General features: G+C 32.5%; 1 protein-coding gene across 1 annotated transcript; it reads left to right on the top strand.

The window, feature by feature from the left end:
• The first annotated feature begins 1,555 nt into the window (after positions 1-1,555).
• LOC113727457 (trihelix transcription factor GTL2-like) lies at positions 1,556-4,142 on the top strand. The gene is made up of 2 exons (XM_027251623.2): positions 1,556-2,126; positions 2,636-4,142. The coding sequence occupies exons 1-2, from the start codon at positions 1,663-1,665 to the stop codon at positions 3,993-3,995; spliced, it is 1,824 nt and encodes a 607-aa protein (XP_027107424.1). The 5' UTR covers positions 1,556-1,662; the 3' UTR covers positions 3,996-4,142.
• The last annotated feature ends 23,732 nt before the right edge of the window (positions 4,143-27,874 follow it).

Genomic DNA, 27,874 nt, shown 5'->3' with positions numbered 1-27,874 from the left:
AATCAGTAAACTTTGATCCCAACTTAGTTTTTCGATTACTTTTTAATCTGAAGTCATCAGGCGACCTAGACATGGTCATTTTTTTTAGTAGCAAAAAGGTTAGATTACATTTATAGTTTAAAAAAAATGACACAATCCATATTCATTTTTTACCCTCAAAAAAGTAAGATTAATCCGAACCATATTCATTTTTTTTTTCTAAAAAAGTGGGATTGAACCCAGTTGATATTCATTTTTGCCACTGGAAAAATTGGATTTAACCTTTTGTACATAAAAAATAACTATATGTTGGTCATGTCGTGATTTTAAGATAAAAGTGGTTTTAAATAATTTAATTAGAATAAAATTTTGCTGATTTAATTTTATAAGGGACGTAAAGTTACTATTTTAAAAGTAAATGATGAAAAAACTCATTTGCGGTACGTTTTAAACGATTTTTCGGAATCAAAACTTAATTGTAACTCTCATTGGATTTGGCAATAAACTCCACTATGCCGCACTTACCAAGCTTAAAACAAATTCACAACTAAAATCTTTAACTAACCTACCATCAAAGGCCTCTAAATCATCTTCAACCATATCTTTTAGTTCAAGGTTACATTCACATTCATCCATGCTATATGCCCGAAACCATCGCACTCCACAATATCTGCCATCCCATCCTTCCACATTCCCTTTTCTCTAACCTAATTAGCACTTCATCTTTGAAAAGGGAGGTTAATTAAGACTAAAATAAAACAATGAATTATATGATTCAATTTCAAAACACACAATCTATATATTAATCAATCCCTCCTAGACGGCCTTCCTCCTCCCCAAGTCGGTGCTGTACAAGCAACAATAATTTTATTATAGACAGTACCATGGCACCTACATGAAAATCCCAATCCCCCTCCCATAAATAATTGGTCCCAGCCTCTGCATGCATTCACGTGTCCTGCTATCTATTGCCGTTAATTACACCATCATCAGCACCACCTTCTGCATAGGATTCTGAGGACCGGTGGAACCCAAAAACAAATTACTCCATCATTTTTTTAAAATTTTATTTTCTTTAATGAATTCGGTCAGCACTGTCCCAAATTTTCAAATCCCTTCCTCAGCCTTAAACAATTTTGTCACTGCCCACCCACGTGTGTCAGTGACACGTGCAGTTCACCCTCTAATCACATGAATTCAGTAACCTGTGCACTCATTGGAGTGTAGCATCACTTGCCAGTTTTCCGAGTCTTGGGAGACAATCCCTCTCACTCTCCTGCAATAAAAGACAAAATCCTTGATGAATATGAGAGAGAGATATTTGGGAGAGAAAGAGAGGGAGTGACAGAAACTGTGGTGTTTTTTTATCCTCTCTCTCTCTCTCTCTCTCTCAAAAGTGTGTGTATGTGTGTGTGTGTCTGTGTGTGAGGTTTTTGTTTGTTTTGTTGCTTAATGAGTGAAGGGAAGCCTTCACTTCTTGGTTTGTGTTGACATAAAATTTTGTTTTTTGGTTTGGTTTGGTTTGCTTTGCTTTGCCAATTGCCATTTTACTAAGAGTTGCCATTTTACTAAGAGTTGCCATTTTACTAAGAGTTTGAGAGTTGAGACTAAAGGGGGGAGGGAAAAGAAGGGAAATTCACGACTACAAGGGAAAAAAAAAAAAAAAAAATCAAACACAACAACATGTTTGATGGTGTACCAGCTGACCAATTCCACCAATTTTTAGCAGCTTCTTCAAGAACTTCACTTCCTATTCCTCTTTCTTTCCCTCTTCATCATCATGGGGTTTCAATTCCATCATCTGCAGCATCAGTGTCACTAGCATCGCCACCACTGCCACCAACATCAGCAACACCACCAGCACCAGCTTTTCTTGGTTGTTTTGATCCATACTCTTCTCCACTGACACTTGATGTTCAAGTTCAACCCCACCACCACCACCAGCAAAGTGGGCTTCACCACCAATTGCACCACCAATCACCACCACCCACCTCCAAGAATGGTGAGGAAAAGGAAGAAAGAGAGGGATCAATCTCAGCAGCAATCCCACTTGATCCCTGGTCCAATGATGAAGTTCTTGCACTGCTCAGAATCAGATCTAGCATGGAAAATTGGTTCCCTGAAATCACTTGGGAACATGTTTCAAGGTACCTTATGTGACATCAATTTCCTCATGCACTGGTGATGTATATATGATATGATATATACCTGTTTTGCGCTATGATAAAAGTGAATTATTCAGGTGATTGATTGTCAAAGTGAAATGACTTTTTTTTTTTTTTTGCAGTCCTTGTACTCGTATATTTGTACACTTTTAGTACCTGCACTTACTTTTAGAATCTTTCCAATACTTTTTGTCAAATTCAATTTCATACTCCTAGCTTCCTTTTGAAATGATGGATCTCTTGATATGCTTTTTTTTTTTTCTTTTATATCTACATTTATTTCAAAGAGCTGTTTCTAGTAACCTAGTAAATGCTTCTTTGTGTCTGTGCCTGTGAGTTTGTGTCTGAGAGAGAGAGAGAGAGAGTTGTGAAATAAAGAATATCCCAGCATTTGAACTCTTATGATTTCATTTTACTGCATTAATTTACTCAGAGTGATCCGTTTAGTTAATTGGGGTCTTGTAGTTTATGCATATTAATGATGGACGCAGGAAGCTTACAGGGCTTGGGTATCATAGGAGCGCTGAAAAGTGCAAGGAGAAATTCGAGGAAGAAAGCAGACATTTCAACAGCATGAATTACAACAAAAACTACAGGTTTTTCAGTGATCTTGACGAGCTTTATAATGATGAAAATCCACAGGTTTCAACAGAAAAGAGCCAAGATTTGGTCAAAGAAAAGGATAAACAAGAAGGAGACAACAGGATGGACGCTAGTACACTGCAAGAAGAGGAGGACACAGGAAACACTGTAGCCGTTGCCAACCCTTCTGATCAGGAAAATGCAGAACTAGTGAAGGAATCGACTAAAAGCAGGAAGAGAAAAAGGACCCATAAGTTCGAGATGTTCAAGGGTTTTTGTGAAGCAGTAGTGAAGAAGATAGTTGAGCAACAAGAAGTGCTACACAACAAACTTATTGAAGACATGGTGAGAAGAGATCGGGAAAGCATCGCAAGAGATGAAGCTTGGAAGTGTCAAGAAATGGATAGGATCAACAAGGAAATTGAGATGAGGGCACAAGAACAGGCCATTGCATGTGATAGACAAGGCAAGATAATTGATCTCCTTAAGAAATTCACATCTGGTTCTGAGGCAGATCAAAGCTTAGTAAGGAGAATTGAAGATCTTCTCAAGGTAACAAATAGTTCAAATTCTGTGACTTCGTCTTCTGAAATTCTGCCCCCTAGCAGCCTCAATAGTGACCAAACTAAACTCGAAGCAGTCACTTCAGCAAGCATGGCTATTTCCCACCAAAACCCTACTTTGGTGCTCTCAAGAAACAATCCAACTTCATCTGGAGAAACCACCCCATCACCTCACAACCATTGCTCAACTCCACAAGCAACCTCCTCAGCTACACTACCCACGACATCCCAAAACCCTAATACCAATTCTTATAAATACCATGAGAACCCTTCACAGCCAAATCCATCTTTAGCACAAAAATCATCCCAGAAAATGGTTTCTGCACCAAATGAGAGGGGGGAGCGAATCGCCGGTAAGCGATGGCCTAGAGATGAAGTCCAAGCATTGATAAACCTCAAGTGTCGTCTCACCAATAACAGTACATCTGATGACAGCATCAAGGAAGGTGCAAAGGGTCCCCTATGGGAAAGAATCTCACAAGGGATGCTAGAGTTGGGGTACAAGAGAAGCTCCAAAAGATGCAAAGAGAAATGGGAGAATATAAACAAGTATTTCAGGAAGACAAAAGACAACAACAAGAAGAGGTCACTTGACTCCAGGACCTGTCCTTATTTTCACCAGCTTAGCACTTTGTACGGTCAAGGAACACTTGTGGCCCCTTCCAACCTGCCAGAAAACCGCCAGACTTCACCTGAAAACCACTAGCTAGGCTTTGCCTTGTTAGATCAGATATGTTAGAATTAATGAGTGTGAAATGTTGCTGATAATTGTAAGAGTGATAACAAGCTTTGCCCGGAATTTAGCTTATTATGTCCAGAAGAAGAAGAAGTTCATACTTCTTAGGTTGAAACATTTTGCAGTTCTTGGTAGCTTAAACTATCATTGCCCCCAATGACATTATTTTAATTGCCCTCTAAATAATGCTTAGGAGAAGTCTACATATAAATGTCAATTTTTGGTGCACGTGTATCTTTCAGTGAAGTAGGAGTGCCACCCTTTTAATATTAGAATGGTACAAATTAAGCAGTGTGCCACATTAGGACCATGCTGCAATATTCTGTTCTTCTTGTGAGAAAGAATTTGTCATGTATGTTTTAAGCATTTTATTTGTCCATCATGGTAAAAATTTACTGTACAGAATATAATTTACCATGCAAATTATAGTAACTTGTAATTTTTTTTTTCTTTTTCTATCCACCAGTATATTTCAGTTTTACAGGTAAAGGTGTTTAAATATGATCTCTCCATTGAATCTATAGGTCTAAAAAAAATAATCATTGTTGAAGGCAACATATACCTTGAATTTTTATACTAAAGGTTTTTTGTTCTTCAATTTTTTTTTTCTGACAAGCAGTAAATATATAAGAGGAAAATTATTCGATAGGCATTATTGTATATAGGTCCCTTTATTCTAGTCATAGAATCTTTGTACCTTTATCTTGTTCCTCCCTTTCTTTTTCCCCAAAATAAACTACTTGCAGAATGATTTTAGGATGTGTAATTCCCATAGATAAATTAATAGTTTACTGCAATTACTACATTGGAAAATGGAAGACCTCAACTTCTTAGACCATAAACACTACGATTTTTGAACTTTTACATGCTAGGACTTATGAAAGTTATAGCAAAAATTAAGTGCTTTAATGAGAATTACCTTTTTCCATATTTTTGAATACTGAATTTTCTTTTAATACCATTACCACTCGGCTTCTTGAAAAGTAGTTATGCAATCATGCATTTATGTATATGTACTAGGCCTGAGATGAAAAATGAGAGGTTCATGAGCCATAAAATTTTCTTGGTAATTTAGCAGCCAATTCCAAATGATCATCTTGCAAGAATTGCATTCACATCATGCATACAATAACTCCACGTTATTAACAATCGTTTTATACAGAAACATGTAAAGGCTAATTACGTGGGAATAACAACTTTAGCATCATTTGTATACCAAGTTCTTACAAAAAGCAATACAACTGACATTATTTTTCCCAAAGAGAATAGGTCTCAGATTTGCTTCCCCTTCTTACTTGATCCAAAAATGTGATGCCAAAATTATGGAAAAACAAATAAGAAAAGAATGGAAAAAGAAAAAGGGTTCGATCTTGTCACTAGCTAGGGACAAGAAAACCATGAAGATTCAAGATATTAGACAATCTTGGTGGTGTAGGAAATGGGACCCTCCACATGGACTGAGGCAAAGAGGCGAAAGATGTAGGACTGTATACTGTATACTGTGAATATCTCCAAAAACTTGGAAAGGCCGTTTTCTCGTCTTTATGAAAGTCCCAGAGTTAGGGGCCACGGTCCTTCCTGCTGCTAAGCTAAGGTCATTTCATACCAAGTCATTGCATGTACAAGCAACCCCACAATCAAAACATCAAGTTGACAGCAAGGCGATTTCATCCTATGTCGCAACCCACGAACGAAACAATCACAACTTTAGCACTTCAGATGAAGATGAAGGGTCTGTTTGATAAAATTGAAATCCGACAACTAAAATTTAAAATTTGAATGTATTAAGCTACCAAATTGTTAAATATCAAATTTGATATATTTGAGTTTGGATTAACAAAAGATTAGAGACACATGACAACTGTATAAACAAGGGACAGAGGGGACAGAAACTACTTTGGGGACAGAGGATTTGAAGCCCACCACTCCACCTCCCCTGCGTACAGCCCTCTCCATCTTCCTATAGCCATCTCCCAATCCCCTTTTCCCACACCTTCTCCTTTTCTCCACCCTCTTTCGCCAACGCTAACAGCCCCCGAAACTAATTGATTTTTATTTTTGGAGTTGGAATCTTCCTAAACTTGTTTGATTGAGTTTATGGATGTCAAATTATTGTTTATTACATAAGGGTGTACTGTGAATGGCTTAAATGTACAAATCTTTTAATTTTTATTATAGTGAATCGCTGGACTGAATAAAAATAATAGGTTTATTTTTTGGAGATAAAAAAATAATATAATATTGTAGGGCTGTTAAGGTGCCCGGGCCAAACCGAATTCAGCTCGAAAGAAAAGGGCCGAGCCTACTATAATTTTAGGTCACACAAAGTTTGGGCCTAGATTTGATGTATGATTAAAATGTGATTCGAGTTTGGGCCTCTATAGGTTCAATCCAATTAAATTGTAGCCCGTTATATATATATATATATACATATATGCCTAATGTATATACCTATACATTTATTATTTCTAAATATGTAATGTATAATTGGACTATTAGCAATTAGTATTGGTTTTGAAGAGACTTAGATTTATTAAATAAATATATTTAAAGAGAAAGACCTATTAGTAGTGTGTTGACTAATGACTATTACTATTAGCCTATTACATGATTTGAAACTGAAGGCCCTATTAGTATTAATTTATGTACTTTTAATCAACATTTTACTGATTTATGAGTAGTTTTGATACTGTAGGTTGTAAACTAACTTTACTACTTAATGGTTATAGTAATTATATTAAAGAAATTAAGAAATAATAAGTAAGTTTAGTCTAAACCCAAATGGGGTTCAAAGCCCAAATGTACTATGAGTCAAATATGAGTTTCATATATATTAGCTTGAATCTGAAATGTCTTACAAACTAAGTGAGTCGAGTTTGGGCTTTTTGAAGTCCCACTTTAGATGGTTCGATTAGCAGCCCTAATTTTCACACACACATACATACATGTATATAATATTTTAAGATGATTTTTCAGTTTGAAATTCCCATTGAGCTTCCAATTCTGCATTTCTATTTTTATAGAATTTTTAATTATTTTAGTCGTAATAAATTCTTTTCAACATTTGAATGGAATCTACCATAATTGTATCGCTTAGATTTGAAAAATTCTTACCTATCATATAGCAGTTGTACTTAAATGCACTAATCCTACCTAATACAAACTTATGAGAATTATATTATACTACTTAAAATTGGAAATAGATTCAAATCTTAAGAGTAAATATAAAAAATTTTCCATTATAATATTTTATTTTTCAACTTACAAATGCAAATACATAACTTAAACTTGGAAAGTTTCTACCTATCATATGGTAATACTAATCTTGCTTGAAATATATTACTCTCATGTTTCCTTGGAAAAGATACAAATTAAATCTAACAAGTTCAATATGAGTATTCCTATTTTACAGTAAGGTAACATCAATATGCAAATATTATAAAAAAAATAAAAATAATATAACATAAATGCTACAATTTAGTAACTATGATTTACAATCCTCTTAGGAAATTGAGTACACTATATTAATGAATTTATCATTTTACTCTTTAATGCTTGTATCATATTTCTTGATTCCCAAGATTTGACATAACAATATCTATCATTTATATATAAGAGAAAATATTTTCATCATAAAGATTCAAATGATACTCTGAACTCTTATTAATTTCTTATCTAGATTTTGTTGACATTAGACCAAAAGTTTATGCTTTTGACTAATGTAAACTTCTTCTTCGTTTACTAAATTTAGACATATATAAAATATGTTTTTGATACATCCACAAGCTCGAGCACATGCACACAAATATTTGAAGATGAGCTATATAGTAAATAAATTCTACTAAGATGAACTCAAATAAACAAGGATGTATTTGGATGGTTCATTTCAGGAACATTTTAGGAATCTTTGAGAATTTTTTCAATGGTTATTTATAGAAAAATTTCAAATATACAAAATTTTATGAAATTTATGTTGATCCCACTTATCAAAATTTTGACATTGGATTTAGCCAAAACTTTTTAGGTGTAATGAAATAAGTCATGAATTGGAAAAAATAGGGTTAAGAGGTGGAAAAGAGCAATTGGTAGGATGGAGTAAGTATGTTGAGGGAGGTAATAGACAGAACTACAAGGGTAGGGAGGAGATGAAATTATTGAGTGGAAGAGAGGGATTATGAGGCCAGCACGGTGAGAGGAAAGAAAAGGATTTCAAGAACAAGGAAGGTAGGGTTATTGGATAAGAGGAGAATAGTATCATGAATGGAAGAAATAGAGCTGGGGGTGGGTCCTTCCACTTATAATTTAATAAAATAAAATAATATAATATAATACAATATATGAATAATACATATAATTTAATATATATATATGAGTAAATCTTATATATACTAATAGTGTATACACTATTACGGTTAATACATGACCCATGAGTCAAATTTGGATTTCAAATTTTAATTCAGATAAGTTGTCATGCATCTAATGATAATGGTGTATATACTGTCAGTGTATAAAATATTAATTCTATATATGTGTGTATGTGTATGTATGGTATGGAATTGAATTTTATTGTTAGAAAATGATGTATTGTTATTATCAATTTATTATGGTAAAATGGTTATTTCCTAGGTTGATTGACTTAATATTTTTTGCATATTTTATACTGTTTATAAAGAAACAATAGCAATTTGTTTAGAATTTATGTAGTATTAAATATGGAGAAATGAGTTCAAAAGACCAAAATAATTTCTAACATTACTTCACATTCAATTTTTTTACTAAAAATTAAAAGAATGATTGGTTGAATCATTATTAGTGTTGCACATATAGAAAATATAAGATAAAGTATAGAAATTATAATGATAGTGGAACCATAAGAGTGTATCCATAGGGTAGTGGGGATAGGTCGGGATTAGGGGTGGGCAAAAAAATCCGCCGATCCGAAAATCCGATGAACCCGATCCGATCTGATAGGAAAAATAGGTACCCGACCCGCAGGGTATATTTTATAAATATTAAAAAAGTAGGGATCATTTTATAATTTTTAATTCTAAGCTGCAAGTGAAGTGGCTCGCAGCCTCATATTCTAATCCTATATGATCTACTCTTCTCATTTTTTTTTTGAAGAAAGCGAATATTCTCGGTGAAACATGAACAAAATGAAAAAAAAAATTTGTGAAACTCTATTATAAAAATTGTTCATCCCTTTCATCTTTTTTATTTTTATTCTACCTCGATCGATCTTTCCTGCAAATCTTGCATCAATTCAATCAAAGATTTTTGTTTGGAGTTTCAATTTTCTGTTAGCTAGATAATTAAAATATTTGTGTCATTCATTTGCAATTATATCTCTTAAATTAGTCTCTTTTATTTAGTGTAAGAAATTTATTTTTCTTTTTCATCACCTTAATACCATAAGGTCTATTCCAAAGATGTAAAGAAGTTGGGGAAGATTTTTAACATTATTTTGGTTATATTTTTTTTCAAAAATAATTAGTTCTATTCAATTCTTCTCCGAACTTGATTTCACAATTGACTTATTTGAGATGCGGTCTTGTACCATAATATCCTTGGGGAAGTTACTAAATACTTATTATCCTTGTGTTTGTTGTGTTGTAGAAGTATGAAATGTGTGAAAATGGTGATGTACTTAAAATTATTATGAAACTTCATTTTGTCCATTAGATATTCTAATATGTACTAAATTTATGAGATCGATTTGATTATTGGATGAAATGTGTGAGAATGGTGATGTATGGACTTTAATTACAATATCTCTACCAATATTAATTGGAAAAGCATGTTTTTTTATTGAAAAACATGTTGATATTAAGTAGAAAATAATTTTTTTTTTTTGAAAAATAGTTTTTTTAGGGGCGGGTATCCTATGACCCGCTCCTTTTTTTCGGGTACCCGCTATTCGGGTACCCGAAAATATTAGGAGCGGGTTAGGGTCGCAAAATGGCTGATCCGATATATTAGGGTCGGGTCAGCCAAATCATGTTAGGGGCGGGTACCCGACCCGTGCCCACCCCTAGTCGGGATAGGATTAAAGGCAAAGGTGAGGGGAAGGGGATGGAGGGATGCAAGAGTATGATTGGAGGGTTAGGTGAGGGGAAGGGGATGGAGGGATGCCAAAGGGAAAGGAGACAGCAGCGTGTAAAGTTGGTTATAGCATAAGGTAGATAGCGAAGAAGGGACTGAGAAGGAAAGAAATGATATATGTGTTTGGCGTATCTTTTGGATCTTGTGTAATAGGTTTTGTTATCTTATTTGGGCATTTTTCTATTTATTTTTGAATGTCTTATTTTCTTTGTTTAAATGTAGTTATTTTAACAAAATGTTATCTAGTACTAATACCATAGGTACAATTTTTTTTTTTTTTTTGGTATTCATAGAATCATAAGTAGCTTAAGAATATACTAAAGGGATAGTATCAGAAACCTCCCTTGAGGTTTTTCTTAATATCGCTTGACATTCCTGAGGTTTTAAAAATATCACTTACCTCCCCTAATATTCTAATAATGGTAAAAAGACTATGTTAACTCTCACTTACACATAATTCACAACATATCAAATAAATGAAACTCAAATTTTTTAAAAAAAGAAAAGAAAGTCACGTTCATCTTTTTTCCTTTTTTTCATCATTCTCACTTACTCATATTTTTTGGATGACCATGCAATATTTTCTTTGTAAATTATAATAAATTAAATTTTGTTTATCTTTTAATTTTTGTGATTGTGATAAAGTGGCTATGATTTAGTTGCTTATTTTGAGTTGATTTTTATAATAATTGGTACAGTTTAACAATTTGAATAAGGATTCAGAAGATGTTGGAAAAAAATATAAGTTCACAAAAAATCGGTTTTTAACATATAGAATTAAATTGATGCAAGTGTATTTCTTTTAAAATATATTTTTTATTTTTTAAATTTATTCTTTTATGGGGTATAGAATTGTGATGTGGTAATACTACAAGAGATTGTTTTTTAGGTGATGGATTTATTGAAGTGAATAAAGTGATTTAGCAATATTTTTATTTAGCAAGTGATAGAGTAGTTTAGGGTTTTTAAAAATTTTGTTACACAAATAACAAAAGGAAGGGAGATAAGTGATATTTTTAAAACCTCAGGGGTGTCAGGTGATATTAAGAGAAACCTCAGGGCAGATTTCTGATATTATCCCTATACTAAATTCTTAGGGTATAATATGACGAAAGAAAGGATTTTTTTTTTTAAGATGGGAAAATTTTTCATAGGCAAGTGCAAGAATAGATGATAATTAAGCATAATTTTTAGGAAATTTAAGAGTTTTTCCAAGTTGATGATGTGTCATTGCATACCTTCCACGAGTGAAAATTTTTTGCCTTTTACCTTCATTTAAAATACCACATTTTCATAGAGATTGACAGTAAAACTAATACTATTTTTAACTTTTAGCCTTTTCTCTTGAAATAACTTTTTTTCAACAATAATAGTTTTACTATTTTAATTTGAAATCTTAACCCGTGCATAGTATATAAAGGTCAGAATTCTAGTAAGTATAAGTGTGTTTGTGTGTCTATATATATATATATATATATATATATATATATATATATAATGAATTTTTTTAACGGGTGCTCATTCTTCACCTAACCTATCATGTATATACACATACTAACAATTATTACTTTTTCTTACATTCATACACTTTTCTTAATTAATCTTATCTTTCCAAAAATCTAACACTTAAATTATATCTTAACGAGTGCTCAATGGACACCTGTGAACTGACCATATATAATAAAACAATGTCCAGTTTCGATTTTAGTAGATTGCTAAGGTGGCTACTCTAATCTTCTGCTAAGTGGACAATTTATCTTTTCGCTACATGGGCATTTTTAATGTTCATATTTTTTATTTTTTATTCTTTTTCTATTTTTTGGTAACAATTAATTCCCTTCCTTTTTTTTTCTTCATTTATAGCATGGTTTTTTTTTTTTATTTATAGTCAATTTCAACAAATCTATTAATGATCTATCTTATATAAATTTGTATTAATGGTAACTTCTTTGTGTTTTAGTCAATCAACTCATATCTTTCCTTTTTAATCATCTTCAATCACATTCTTTATTCCTAATTTTATTTGTTTATTTATTACGGTTACTAAAATTTGTCAGTGCTCACTTGGATAGTTTTTTCCTGCACATTCATCTTTAAAAGATGAGTGAATTACTTTTTACTCCCCTATGGTTGGATGCTTTAACACATAAGCCCCTATAATTTAAAAATCTACATATAATCTCCTCACGGTTTGGGTAAAAGTGTCAGTTTTTCTGTTAAACTAACGGTCAATAGTAAAAAGTTAAAATTAAATTAATAAATTGACAAATTCATCCTTTCACTACTTTTTTGCTTTTTTTTCTTTTCTTTCTCTCTCTCTTCTTTTGGGAAGAGAAAGGATGATTTTGAAAACCTATACTTTGACCTACAAAATCTTAATTTTCTTCAAATACAAAAGAGATGGAAGGGAAATAAAATATAAATAAATAAAAAACAACAAAGATGAAGAGGAATATAAAACAAATATATATATACATATATTAATTCTCGATTTATTTCCCATTCTGGTAATTGGACATCCTATGTTTTTGCCATGTGTACATATTACCTTAATTTATTGGGTTAATTACATTTACCTGCCCAGAGGTTTGACCATAGTACCAATCAATCCCTGTAATTTGTCCAAATAACGGTCTCACCTTTTGAATGATCAAACATTTAACAAAAACCCCCTTAATGCCGAAAATGCCCTTATTGAGGCCATGTTGCATTAAAAAAAAACATATTTTTATTTTATTAACCCTGAAGCAATCCAAAAAAATAGAAAAAAGTTTTTACTTATTATTTTATAAAAACCATATCTTTGCTTCCATAAATAGTTTTGAATCAATAATTATTTTAAATCTTAAAAATGAATATTAAAAATTAGATAAATTGAAAGAAAAATAAAAAAGAAGAAATTATTTTAATTCCTGGAGTATGGTTCGAATTGAGGAAAACATGCCTTGTGCTCTCCGCAACATGCCTTGAACCACAAATTCGAACCATACTTGAGGATTTAAAATAATTGCTTCTTTTTTATTTTTCTTTCAATTTATCTAATTTTTAATATTTATTTTTAAGATTTAAAATAATTATTGATTCAAAACTATTTATGGAAGCAAAGATATGATTTTTATAAAATAATAAGTAAAAACTTTTTTCTATTTTTTTGGATTATTTGAAGGTTAATAAATAAAAATATGTTCTTTTTTTAATGCAATATGGCCTCAAAAAGGGCATTTTCGGTATTAAGGGGGTTTTTGTTAAATGTTTGATCATTCAAAGGGTGAGACCGTTATTTGGACAAATTACAGGGATTGATTGGTAATATGGTCAAACCTCAGGGGAGATAAATGTAATTAACCCTAATTTATTTGGTTAGGTTTAAATTGTTTTATTTTGGTTGACAGCAACTAATCCTATACTTTTCTACTTTTTACGTGCAGTCATATTTTAGAATACTTGCAAAGTTGGTTAATGATAATCAATCACCACTTTATTATCCTTAATTTTCGTATTTACATAAAATAGGAAAGTTGTATATGTTTACTTATATTCACAATCAATCATCTTTCCCACTCTTAACATTTCCATTATTGACTTGTTGAATAATTAAACCATATAATTATCCATGGCAAGTCCTTTATTCACTTCCGAAGAAACCAAGGAATACAGAGTCATTTTGGATGTTCAAGCATAAGAGGTTCATAAAATTCCCTATGCAATGATGATAATAATTTTGTTTTTACACTTCACCTTTTCAATTTATGGAAATAATATACAACGTTTTCTCTCTCTTCCTTTTATACTTTACTTTATTTTCTTTTCATGGGATAATAATGAAATATTATCAAACACGTTATGATCCCTCTTCCCTTCTTACAAAAAATATTGCCCCAAAATATGGATAGGTCTAATAGACTATATTGGTTTCTAAATTATTTTTAGATTGAATTTTGATTGCAATTTGCTCACCGTTAATTTGATTAATAAATTAAACTTAAAAAATTACATTAACATGATATTGAATGTTTACAATATTTTGTTTAGTGCTCTTACTTAACTCTCATTTTGGTTAGTATATTGCATATTCTTTTCAAAATTCGTCTGATTTTAAGTTTTACATATAGTGTATTCTTTTTCCATTCTCAAACTATATTTGAATAGTTAAATAAAAAATAGTTTGTCTACTTTAATAAATACTTGGATTTTTGAAATTTATATTGTAATATTTAATGGTGTTGATGAATATAAAATGACCCGTGCAAATGCACGAGAAAGAAACTAGTATGTGAGATAAAACTATGATGCACTATTACTTGGCCATTATCTAAGTAGTATTAAAATGTTGAATTTGTACCAACTCGGAGCCAATAGAAGCTTGAACTTTCTGAATTATTCCGTTACAAATTGGACTATTATTCATTGGGACACTTGCTTTATTTCCTCCGGTGACACCGTAGAAACTACCTTGTTAAACTCTTAAAAGGGCCCGAGTTAAAGTTTCCTTTGTTTTCTCGAGCTCAATTGGGAACTCTAGAACTGCAGTGGGAACCATCTAATGTACTCCAAGCACGAAACTGATTGTCAAAGTTGCAGGGGTATTTGCAATTCGTACTTAACAAAAGTCTGGTAAACTTATGGCCACGGTGGCATTTGAGCTAGAATTGCTATGTATAAATAGAGGTTTCTAGTTGGCATAGCTGTAGATTCTGTATGGTGGATTTGAGTTTAATTTATGTTACTATCTGTCTAACGGGGTTATAGGCACTCGTTAAAATATATTTAAAATGTTATATTTTTGAAAATATAAAATTAATTAAAGAAGATAAATAAATACAAAGGACGATAGGCAAAATTAAATAAAAACATATACAAATGCAAGAGAGCATAATAATTATTAGTATGTATGTGTGCTATTATAACTTGAAGAACTTCAAACGTCATTTTCATCTCAATTAAAGCAAGGACAATGTGGTTTATTAAGGAATTTATGATCGAGCATTAGTTTCAACTTCAATTCTTCAAATGTCTGCCCCTTTACATTCTTCCGTTAGTTCCTTTCGTCTTCTGATAAATACTTATTTGTATTGCCATTGTACTCTGAATTTCAATATGGTTCTTTGGTGAAGTTATTCTTGGTGGTTCAACTTGAGGTGAGGTTTCATTCTTTTTTTTAATGGTATGATTTGTTTTGTAAAATCGTAATTTCTATTGTTAGTTAAATGGTTTCATTCCAAAATTGGATACTCTGTTAGCGCAATTTAATATTGATATTATTGTTTCCCCACAAAGTTGATTGTTCTATACAATTTAAATGATGTGGTTTTGTTGGAATAGGTTTGGAGATACAAAACTTCCTCTTTTGGTCTACTTACATGGTGGAAGCTTTTTGATCAAATCTGCCTTCTCTCCTACATATCACGCGCACCTTAATGTAGTAGTTGCAGAAGCTAGTGTTGTAGCAGTTTCAATTAACTATCGGCTCGCCCCTAAGCATTCTTTGCCTATTGCTTATGAAAATTCTTAGATTGCAGTCAAATGGGTTGCCCCTCATTCAAATGACGAGGATCCTGAAGTATGGCTTAGGAATTATGCTAGATTTGATAGGGTGTTTTTTGGTGGGAATAGTGCTGGTGGCAATTTAGCACATAACATAGCATCAAGGGTTTGGCTGGAGATACTAAATGGCTTTGATCTTGATGTGATTTTTGTCAATTGTCCTTATTTTTTGGGGAACGATCTAATTAGTATCGAGTTAACGAAATTACAGGTAAAGGCCTATGTTAAGGGCATTTGGCATTATGTTCACCCAAAATCTACGGGGGTTGATGATCCATTGCTGAATCCTCGGATGGAACCAAATCTTTTGAGGCTAGGCTTTGTCGTTGCTAAAAAAGTTGGCTACTTTCATCAACAAGAATATTGTGTAGATGCATCATTAAGTGGATAATTACTTTGTTTATTGCCATTAATCATTTGGGTATTTGTTTAAAGTTCATTTAGTCTTGTTAATGAAAAGCTTATATACAAGTGTTTGTTTCAAAAAATATGAACTGAGCAAGATAGCATGCATAATTTCCTTCTCCATCTTTCAGTATACATTAGATATTTTGTTATTTCATATTGTTACTCAATGTGCGTGAGTTTTTTGATATTCGCTTGAACTACCGTAAAATCTTCTTTAACCACAGGCACCAAACACCCGTGCGATGCGCGGACATTCCCCTCCTAGTATATATATATATATATGATAGGTTAAACGAATGTTAGGTGTGTTAATGGATGCTCCTGAAAAGCCTTTTATGTTAATATCATAATTATGAAGGAATTAGTGGTTTTAATTTCTTTTATAGTCCTGATGAGAGCCCTGCAGGCGTCCAATCAAGTCTCCCTAAGCAGAGGTTTGGTTGGGGCGTCACAGTTGATATTGAAGCCCTTAATAAAGCGTAAATCAGGAAAGGATTCTGGAGCCATGGGAAGCTAATACATTAGATTGATAACTTGAGGAAATTAGAATTTTGGGTCGAATTTGAGATTTTGCTGGCTTCCAATTGGAAGTAATTCGCCCAGTTATGAATTATCAATTATCCAGATTTTGATTTTAATGCCCAAATACCAATATATTTGGGCAGGAATTATAATCCTTTGTTCTTATAAGTGCAAAAATTACTTTTGGTAGTAGTAGAGTTTAGACTAGAAAAATTTCGTGTTGGACAATTTTCACCAACTTAGTTAATAAAATATTTTCTTCCTTTTTTATGAAGAAAGAGCTAAAAATGGCAAGTGGATTGCGCTGACGGAAAAAGGATTGTAGCGCCCATAAGTCAGCTGCTATACAAGTCATGTTATTGTGCTAATTTAGAGCTAGTACGAGTTTGAACAGCAAATTTTTTTGCATATCGATGAAAAAAAATCACATAAATGTTGATCTGACATCATGCTTTTCTTCAACTACTATACAAGTACAGCAGGCTTGGGAATTTATTAAAAAAAAAAAAATTTTGAAGGTTGAGTCAGGTAAGGGTAAGGATAAAAGGCACACTAGGCGTTGACATTATTATTATTATTTATTGTACATGTTTTTTAATTTTATCAGTTGAATGATAGTTGGCGTTATTTTTAAACTTTACCATTTGACATAATTAAATTTTCCTTCCTTTCTATTTTTTGCTTTTTATTTTTTTAAAGCACAACAATGTTATGTATTTCAAATTACCATAATAAAACTGATTACATGAACAATTTTAATTATATAACTTCACCATTTAATTATATAACTCATGTAATAATTTTAAAGCACAATAATGTTATAATTTTAATTTGGGAAGAGATCTTCTAGTAAATTGGGCAAGATGAGTTTTTTTAAGCAAAAAAAACTTTTCTTTGGCCTGAAATTTGAAAAAAAGAAAAGAAAAAAAAGTGCAGCCTGCCCTTTGATTTTAGCGAATAGGCAACGGGGCTGACTGTTCAATTTTTTTTAAAAAATTACCTATGAGCTGTCGGACTGAGTCAGCCCGTTTTTTTTGGCCTCTAATCTGATTGCTATTTTCACCCATTCACCACTTGCGGAATTCTTATCAAAAAGCGAGCAAACAAATGAACTTTCCTTTTCAACAATCTTGACCTATCTTGCAAGGCGAGAACAATTTGGGCAGATTGCCTTGCAAAGGGACTTTCTTATCGGCTCGGTTGGGGAAATATGGAGTTGAAGTTTAGAAATTTCTGGTGGATGTTGAACAAAAAGTTGAGTGGAAAAGGACGTCATATTTTCCTAGAGAGATAAGGGCATTTTGGCGCTCGACAACTTCTCCTTTGCTGACGTCACTATAATAATTAATGGTTGATAATAGCAAGGTGCTGATTGATAAACGTTTGGGCAGCAAAAGGAGTTGAATGTTATTTGAATTAATCACGAGGTTTAGGACATTTTTACACCTGAAAACCTAGAATAGCAGGTTAAATGTGCCTTGTTTGGGTTGGTTTACAGGTTAAATTAGCCAACATGACCCAAAAGACCAATTTTAAAGAGTTAAAGTGACTTTTTTGGCCAAAGAAAAAGTTTAGTGACCAGACCATGCCATTTTAAATAACTCAGTGATTATTTTGACCATTTACACTTCCTTTTATGATAAGGGCAAAAGTGATAAACAATTAAATAACTCACATCATAATGAACCTCGTGCTTTATATATCTAGTATAAAAGTGCATGCATGTCTTTAAATGTGAATATAAGTTCTAAAAATGTACTACTATATTGTAGCATGTCGAGAGCTACCCGCTAGTCCAGTCTTTGGAGTCCTAATACATTTGAAGTAATTTTTCTTCAATTTGTATTAAGTAATTGGCCATCATAAATTTTCCATTTTCTGATTTGTAAGTAAGAAAGCATTGCAAAGGTTATTTCGTATCAATAATGCAGTTTTAAAAGTATAGGCTCTGAAGATGGTAAAATCAATGTCTAATCCTTTTCCAAACTCCATTTAGAAAAAGCATGTAGTTCTTGCCATTAGTGTAAATATTGGAATGAAATTGTCCTTTTATCAAAAAAATAAAAGAAAAATAAGAAAAAGCAACATCACAAGAGCCAAGGAGAAGAGTTACAAGATTTACTTAGGCCTAGTATAAACCACAACCTTTTCAACCTAAATGCCTACTGAATTACTTGCTGGTTGAAGCACACAAGTATTATGTAGCCTCAAAATTTAAAACAATTTGACATGTCCATGGTATGTTCTAATTTTATCTAAACCTTAATAGACATTTCCTAGAATGATGTTTCACAATTGAACAATTAAAGGTACAACTCTTAAAGCTATAAGAAGTCATTAAATAATAAACTCCTGTACATATATAAAAAGCAATTTTTGGTTGCTATTCAGTTGGTTTCTTTTTTTTTTCCCACTCCCCCGTACCACCCAACCAATTCCTCCCCCTTACTATTCACTTAGTTTCTTCTTCTCACTTCAAGGTAATATTATAATTTCAGATGAATGTTTGAGGACTCTTTAGCCTGGTGTACAAGTGACAAATGCAGCAAAATTTTGGTAAATTCTTAATTTACATTAATGTGTTAAATTTTAGTTATGAGACCACGACTCAAAATGATACTTCTTTTCTTTGCTAAATGATTGTTTTGTCCTTATCAAGCTATCTTCGAAGGGTTATGCTTTTATTTTATCTGGTTGGTTTTGTTTTTGATAATTTTGTAGGTTTTAAATTATGTTATTAGATTAGCATTAAGCAACTAATTGGAATAATGTCCGTTAATATCGTTACTTTTATTTGCCTCAAAATCTACTCCTTCTTTTCACTAGTTCTAATTCGCTCTTTAATTTGTCGATTGCATTTTCTCCTACTTCCCTATACTTTGGTCATGGCCTTTTTTTTTTAACACCTGATTGCATACTGTGTTGGTTAGTCCCCTTCCTGATATCAGTTTCAATTTTTATTCTCTTTTTTCAGTCATCATGTTTTGTTGATTCATATTTTTGTATTTGTTGTGAAACTAATAAAATAAATTACCAAAAGTAGGGATTGGAATAGTAGAGTGAGAAGAGAGATAGAATAACTATAGTATTATTATTTTTTACTGATCAAAGTACTTCTAGATTTCAAGGTTACAAAAGAAGTAGGATTCACCCCTATATATAGGTGATCCAAGATCAAGGTACATGAACCCTATTAAATATAAATACATGAATTTAGTACTTCAAGTACATCCATAAATGGGTTCATCCAATGTACCAATGAATCTAGAGAGAATACAAGTATCTATCTACTTGAGAATACAAAAAGGACATCCACATCTGATAATTCTTCTTGAGAATAACAATGAACATCCACATCTTATCATTATTTCATAACACTCCCTCTTGGATATCAATTACATAAAGAATATGCCTCGTTAAAACTTTATTAGGGAAAAATCCAGTGGGACAAAAACCCTAACGAAAAAAAAAGAGTACACTATTCTTGTGTAATAAATTCTCCCCCTGATGCAAACATTATTTGAGATTGTTTAGCCGACGCATTCCAATATTCTTCACCAGTTTTCCAAACATAGCAGTCAGCAATGTCTTGGTAAATAGATCTGCAAAATTATTATCCGATCGGATTTGTAACACATCAATCTCACAATTCTTCTGCAAATCATGAGTAAAGAAGAATTTCGGTGAAATGTGTTTCGTCCTATCTCCTTTAATATATTCTCCTTTTAATTGAGCTATACAAGCTGCATTATTTTCATATAAAATTATTGGAGGATTTTCCTTCTCGGAGGATAACCCACAATTCTTCCGGATGTAGTGGGTCATTGATGTTTGCCAAACGCACTCTCGACTGACCTCATGAATTGCTATTATTTCAGCATGATTTGATGAAGTGGCAGTTAAGGATTGTTTTTAGAACACCAAGAGATGGCTGTACCGTCACAAGTAAAGAGATAGCCAGTCTGAGATCGTGTTTTATGTGGATCAGATAAATACTCAGCATCAGCATATCCAAGCAACTTAGGTTTAGATTTATTTGAATAAAACAAACCAAGATCAATTGTTCCTTGGAGATAACGAAAAATGTGTTTAATACCATTCTAATGTCGTTTTGTAGGCGAGGGACTAAATCTTGTTAATAAATTCACAGCAAATGATATATCTGGCCTTGTACAATTAGCAAGATACATAAGCGCACTAATTACACTGAGATATGGTACTTCAGAACCAAGTATCTCTTCATGTTCCTCTTGTGGCTTAAAGGGATCCTTATTAGGATCCAATGATCTGACAACCATTGGGGTACTTAATATATGTGCTTTATCCATACGGAACTGTTTTAATACCTTCTGGGTATAAACAATTTGGTAGATAAAAATTTCACTTTCTAAATGCTCATTTTGTAAACTAAGGCAGAATTTTGTCTTTTCAAAATCTTTGATCTCAAATTCTTTCTTCAAATATTCGACAGCCTTTTGGATCTCTTCAAGATTTCCAATCAAATTGAGATCATCAACATATATAGCAATAATCACAAAATTTGACCCATTTTTCTTGATAAAAACACATGAACATATTGGGTCATTGGTATAACCTTTTTTAGTTAAACCTTCATTGAGACGGTTATATCACATACGTTCAGATTGCTTGAGCCCATACAAAGATTTTTATATTCTAATAGAATATACATCTCTAGGATTTGATTTACATGCTTCAGGCATGTTGAATCCTTCAGGGATTCTCATGTAGATATCATTTTCAAGATTTTCATACAAATAAGCAGTGACAATGTCCATCAGACGCATATCAAGTTTTTCATGCACTACAATACTCACAAGATACTTAAATGTGATCGTATCCACTACAGGTGAATACGTTTCATCATAATCAAATCCAGGTTTTTGTGAAAAACCTTGGGTTACAAGTCTTACTTTATATCTCACAATTTCATTCTTTTCATTCTTTTTCCTCACAAAAATCCATTTATATCCAACTGACTTTACATCTTCAGGTGTTTGGACTACATGTCCAAAAACATTCCTTTTAATCAGTGAATCTAATTCAGATTATATCGTATCTTTTCATTTTGGCCAATTATTTCTATGCCGACATTCATCAACCGATCTAGGTTCATAATTCTCATCATCTATCATAACATCAAGTGTTACATTATATGCAAAAGTACTATCAACAATTATTTCTGTTCGGTTCCAACTTTTTCTTGTAGTGACAAAGTTTATCGAATTTTGCAAATGTATGATCTTTTGAACTTCTAGTTCACATTCTTTTGTATGAGAATCTAGGAAATCCAATGAAAATTTTCAAATAATTTCCTTTTTCGGTTGATCTGTTCCTCCCCCTAATGTCAGGAAATATGATTCATCAAAATGACAATCTGTAAATCTTGTAGTAAATAAATCACCTGTCAATGGTTCAATATACTTAACTATAGAAGGTGATTCATACCCGATATATATTCCCAATCGTCTTTGGAGGCACAATTTACGACGTTGGGGCGGTGAAATAGGAACCTTAACCGCACACCCAAATATTCGTAAATAAGAAATATTGGGATCAAAATCAAATACTAATTGTAAGGAAGAATAATTATGATAACTAGTCGGCCTGATTCTCACAAATGTTGTTGCATGTAATATAGCATGTCCCCAAACAGATAAAGGGAGTTTAAACCTCATCAATAATGGTCTAACAATTAATTGTAACCTTTTAATAAATGATTCGGCTAAACCATTTTGTGTGTGAACATAGGCTACAGGATGTTCAACAGTTATTCCAATAGACATGCAATACGCGTCAAAAGCATGTGACGAATATTCATCAGCATTATCTAGACGAATTCTTTTAATAGGATAATCAGGAAACTGTGCTCGTAATTTAATTATCTGAGCAAGCAATGGTGCAAATGCTATATTGCGAGTAGATAACAAACATACATGTGACAATCTAGTTGATGCATCAATTAGCATCATAAAATATCGAAATGATTCACATGGTGGATCTACAGGTCCACATATATCACCATGAATTTGTTCTAGAAATATGGGAGATTCAGTCCCAACTTTAGCTGGTAATGGTCTAACAATTAATTTTCCTTGGGAACTGGCAACACAGAAGAATTCATTTGATTTTAATACCTTTTGATTTTTCAATGAGTGGTCATGTGAATTCTCAATTATTCGTCTCATCATAATAGACCTAGGATGTCCGAAACGATCATGCCAAATCATAAAATTATTGGGATGAGCAGACTTCTAGTCTGTTCGGTGATGAATTTTAATAGCACTTATTTGTGCATAATATAAGCCAGAAGAGAGAGAAGACAATTTTTCTAATACACATTTTTCCCCAGAGATGGTATTTGTAATTAATAAAAATTCATCATTTGTCTCATTCATGGTCTCGATGTGATATCCATTATCGTGGATATCTTTAAAACTCAATAAATTTCTTCGAGACTTGGGAGAGAGTAATGCATTATTTATGACAATTTTAGTTCCTTCAGGGAGAAATAGAGTAGCTCTTCCGGAGCCCTCAATTAATTTTGCACTACCACTGATGGTATTAATATTTGTCTCTCCCATTGTTAAACAAGAAAAATATTTTTTATTTTTTAATATGATGTGCGTAGAAGTACTATCAATGAGATAAATATTATCATCACCATTATTTGTCCCAAATATTTGACATCCATTTCTTCTTTAGGAAGAAAAGTCAATTACTATCATAAATCAAATCAATCATCATACGCATTCAGGGCATTTAAAGAAATTAACCATAAGAATATGCAATAGATTTGTAAGAAAGAATTTTACCTTGATAAGTTGTCAAAAGCTGTTCGGGCAGAACCATGACAGCATCTCGTGCGTCACTTTTGCTCAAAGGTTAGACTCGCATTTTTTCTTCGCTCAAAGTTCAAGGTAGAAGCTCGTGCTGATAATGTGTTGTGAAACTAATAAAATAAACTACCAAAAGTAGGGATTGGAATAGTAGAGTGAGAAGAGAGATAGAATAACTATAGTATTATTATCTTCACTGATCAAAGTATTTCTAGGTTTCAAGGTTACAAAAGAAGTAGAATTCACCCATATATATAGGTGATTCAAGATCAAGGTACATGAACCCTATTAAATATAAATACATGAATTTAGTACTTCAAATACATCTATAAATGGGTTCATCCAATGTACCAATGAATCTAGAGAGAATACAAGTATCTATCTACTTGAGAATACAAAAAGGACATCCACATCTGATAATTCTTCTTGAGAATAACAATGAACATCCACATCTTATCATTATTTCATAACAGTATTGATTATTCGGTATAATAATATTCAAATTGATTGTATTTCTAACTTAATTTGCTTTTATTGAAAATTTTTTATGTATAATTTTATATTTCATCTCACTAAGATACATTAGAACATTCATCCACCTATGAGGTTCATTGGTACATTCTTGTATCTTTTTATAATCACTAGTTCATTTATAAAACTACTCAATTCATGTACTTGAAGTACTAAATCAATGTATTTATATAAATCTTGGCACATATATGTTTGGACTTGTATTACTTATAAATAGAGGGTATATAAACCTCATTGGTAACCACTGAAAACCTTTGGAACATTTGATAATAGAAGTGAATGATATAAAAATTCTCACTATTTTTTGTCTCTACTCTACTATTTCAATCTCTACTTTTACTAGTTTATTTTATTAGTTTTATAACATATTATCAGTTCAAGTCTCTACCTTGAACAAAGGTGAAGTTCAAAACTCTACTTTTCAGTAATCAAGTGTGAGTATCTACTATTGAGCATGTGACGACCCCACCTCCTCGAAATTCATTTTCACACTTTATTGATTTATTTTATCTGATTATTTATTTATTTTATCTTTATTTTTATATTACTTGTCTTAAATTCTTGGTTGTTTTAATGGTTAAGTCATGATTTTTATCCTTTTGTCTTATTTAATTTGGTGCATATTGAGTTTTGTAGTGCATTATGCAAGTATGACCAACTAATGAGGTATGCGGAATAAATTTGGTAGGCAAAGAGTTTTGTACAAAAGAGATTATGTGACAAAAGGTGTTAAAGGTTTATTGGAAGAGCACTAGATATGTTGATGATTAGAGATAAATAGGGAGACAGAGATAGGCATTAACCTTGTGATGCCAAGTGTCGATCATCCAAGAACCTCTTGACCAAGGTGAGCTTTGTATTTATCCAAGTTTCCTTTTTATTTTACCACCAAAAACAAGCTTTCTTTTCTTTCTTGTTGGCCGCCTTTAGAGAGATAAAAGGGAGAGGAAAAACCTCAAGTTCTAGCCTTGATCTCTTGCTTGATTCATGAGAAATCCAAAAAAAAATCCCTAATCTACTTTGTAGATCTTTGAAACAAGTGCGAAAGGTAGCTTTTGGTGAAATTCTTGGCGGAAGGAAGATCTTGATTTGCTTTCCATATTAGGGTTTTGAGGTAATTTTGTTAGGAAACTTCTCTTGTTTCTCTTAACTTTAAGTTTATTCGATATATGAAATGATAGAAGTTAAAGGGAGGTGTAAGGCCCGAAAACAACCCTTTTCTAGGCGACCACACAATGGAGCAGTTGATAAGAAAGCACAAGTGCTTGTGAGTAGAAGAGATAAACAATTTAAAGATCATAAACGTAAGAATAAGTAAATAAAAAGGAAGGAATTGCAAATCAATTAATTACTCAGCTCCTCTTGAGCTTGTAGATTGATTCAAACAAACTATTTCAAGTTGATGAATTACAATCACTCTTGTGTACAAAGGAAGGATCACTTCCTCCTCGTCCCAAGCCGCACTTGGTCAAACAAGGAAGTTTTACTATCACTCGGATAACCCTCACAGAGCTACACTCATGAAGTATTCACTCACAAATGAAAAGTTTACAATGAACCTCACACCACTAAAACTACAAATCTTCTTTGAAGAGTATTTTCTCACTAAAATCTCTCTAGATCTTTTGTATCTTCAGTGTGCCAAAGTTAATTGAAATATCTGACCAACCACTATTTATATAGAGTCAAGAAAGTGCCTCATAAATGTTTCCAACAGATAGAAAGTAGCTGAACAGTCAACTATCCATTGGCAGTGTCAGACGTCCGGTAGCCCTGTTTTGTGCGTCCGGCAGCAGACAGAGAGTTTAAGAGATTTTCTTCAATTCTTTCGGACGTCCGGTAGGCTGGTTTTCTGCGTCCGAAGATACTCAATGGTTGTCGGACGTCCGATGCAGTCTTTTTGAGCGTCCGACAGCTTTCAGCAACCTTTGTCTTCTTTCAATAGCACTTGTTCATGGAATCACATAACTTCATAACTGAAAATATTTCTTGGAGAGATATTAGTATCATCCATTTGTTTTGTAAACATCAAAAGATAGGGATCAAGATCAACAGGACGATATTTATGAAAGATTTCATGTTTTTGTCAAGTTAGATTACAAATTTGAACTTTGCTGCAAGATATATGTAGTTTAGTTTAGATCTTTACATATGTGAAATTTGATAGATTTCTTTATGTAGAACATGTAACATACACCCTGTGACATGTTATCTTGATTGATAGTGGATTTGTCATGAAAATAAGGTTGAAAATTAGAGGGTTAACTAGAGGAACTTGGGGTTATATTGCTGCAATTTCTTTCTTGGTTGGTCACGTGAGAGAGTGAGAGTTGAGGTGTAAGTTTATAGTGATTTTGACCTAGTTTGCTCTTGTTATTAAGGTTGTTGTTCTTGCTTTTGGGGTTCGTGAGTGAGTTTTGGCGAGAGTTAGGCAGATGGTCCATCAAATCCTGAGGTACGCCCTGGGAGGAGATGGGATCATCACAAGTGGTATCAGAATAGGAAATGGAAAAAAGCTTAAACTAAGGTATATAAGTCCCTTCAAAATTCTCCAACGAATAGGAAAAGTGGCATATCGATTAGAATTACCAGCGAACTTATCCCGAATTCATGACGTTTTTCATATTTCATTGCTCAAGAAATACCACCAAAATCCAACTCACATGCTTCAGTTAGAAGATATCGAGATTGATGAGTTTCTGGCTTACGAGGAGGGGCCAGTGCAACTCTTGGATTGAAAAATGAAAGAACTAATGAACAAGGAATTCCCTTAGTTAAGGTTTTGTGAAAAAACCATGAGGTGGGAGAAGAAACCCGAGAATTGGAAGAGGACATGCAGAAGAAATATCCAGATTTATTTGCGAGTAAAGGTAAGAATTTCGAAATTGAAATTCCTTTAAGGGGGAGAGAAAGTGAGGACCCAAAAGTCATTTTCACATTTTATTTATTTTATTTATTTATTTATTTATTTATTTATTTATTTTATTTATCTTTATTTTTATATTACTTGCCTTAAATTCTTGGTTAAATCATGATTTTTATCCTTTTGCCTTATTAATTTGATGCATGTCAAATTTCGTAGTGCATTTTGCAAGTATAATCAATTAGTGAGGTGTGTACAATAAATTTGGTAGACAATAAGGAGTTTTGTGCAAAAAAAATTATGTGACAAGAGGTGTTAAGGGTCAATTAGAGGAATACTAGATATGTTGGTATTTATAAACAAATAAAGAGACAAAGAGATAGGTATTAACCTTGTGATGCCAAGTGTCGATTCTCCAAAAACCACTTGACCAAGGTGAGCTTTGTATTTATCCAAGTTTCCTTTTCATTTCACCACCAAAAACAAGCTTTCTTTTCTTTCTTGTTGGCTGACTTTAGAGAGAGAAAAGGGAGAGAAAAAACCTCAAGTTCTAACCTTGATCTCTTGCTTGATTCGTGAGAAATCCAAAGAAAAACTCCTATCCTACTCTGTAAATCTTTGAAACAAGTGCGAAAGGAGGCTTTTGGTAAAGTTCTTGGTGGAAGGAGGATCTTGATTTGCTTTCCATTTTAGGGTTTTGAGATAATTTATTAGGAAACTTCTCTTGCTTCTTTTAATTTTAAGTTTATTCAATATATGAAATGATAGAAGTTACAGGGAGGATATTTATGGAAGATTTCATATTTTTGTCAAGTTAGATTGCAATTTTCCAGCTTTGGTGCAAGATATATGTAACTTAGTTTAGAAATTTATATATGTAGAATTTGATAGATTTCTTTGCCTAGAACATGTACCATACATCCTATGACATGTTATCTTGATTGATAGTGAATTTGTCATTAAAATAGCGTTAAAAATTGGAGGGTTAACTAGAGGAACTTGGGGTTATATTGCTGCAATTT

Source organism: Coffea arabica, chromosome 2c (assembly GCF_036785885.1).
Source record: "Coffea arabica cultivar ET-39 chromosome 2c, Coffea Arabica ET-39 HiFi, whole genome shotgun sequence".
NCBI classification, from domain to species: domain Eukaryota; kingdom Viridiplantae; phylum Streptophyta; class Magnoliopsida; order Gentianales; family Rubiaceae; genus Coffea; species Coffea arabica.
This window is presented reverse-complemented; position numbering and strand designations above follow the sequence as displayed.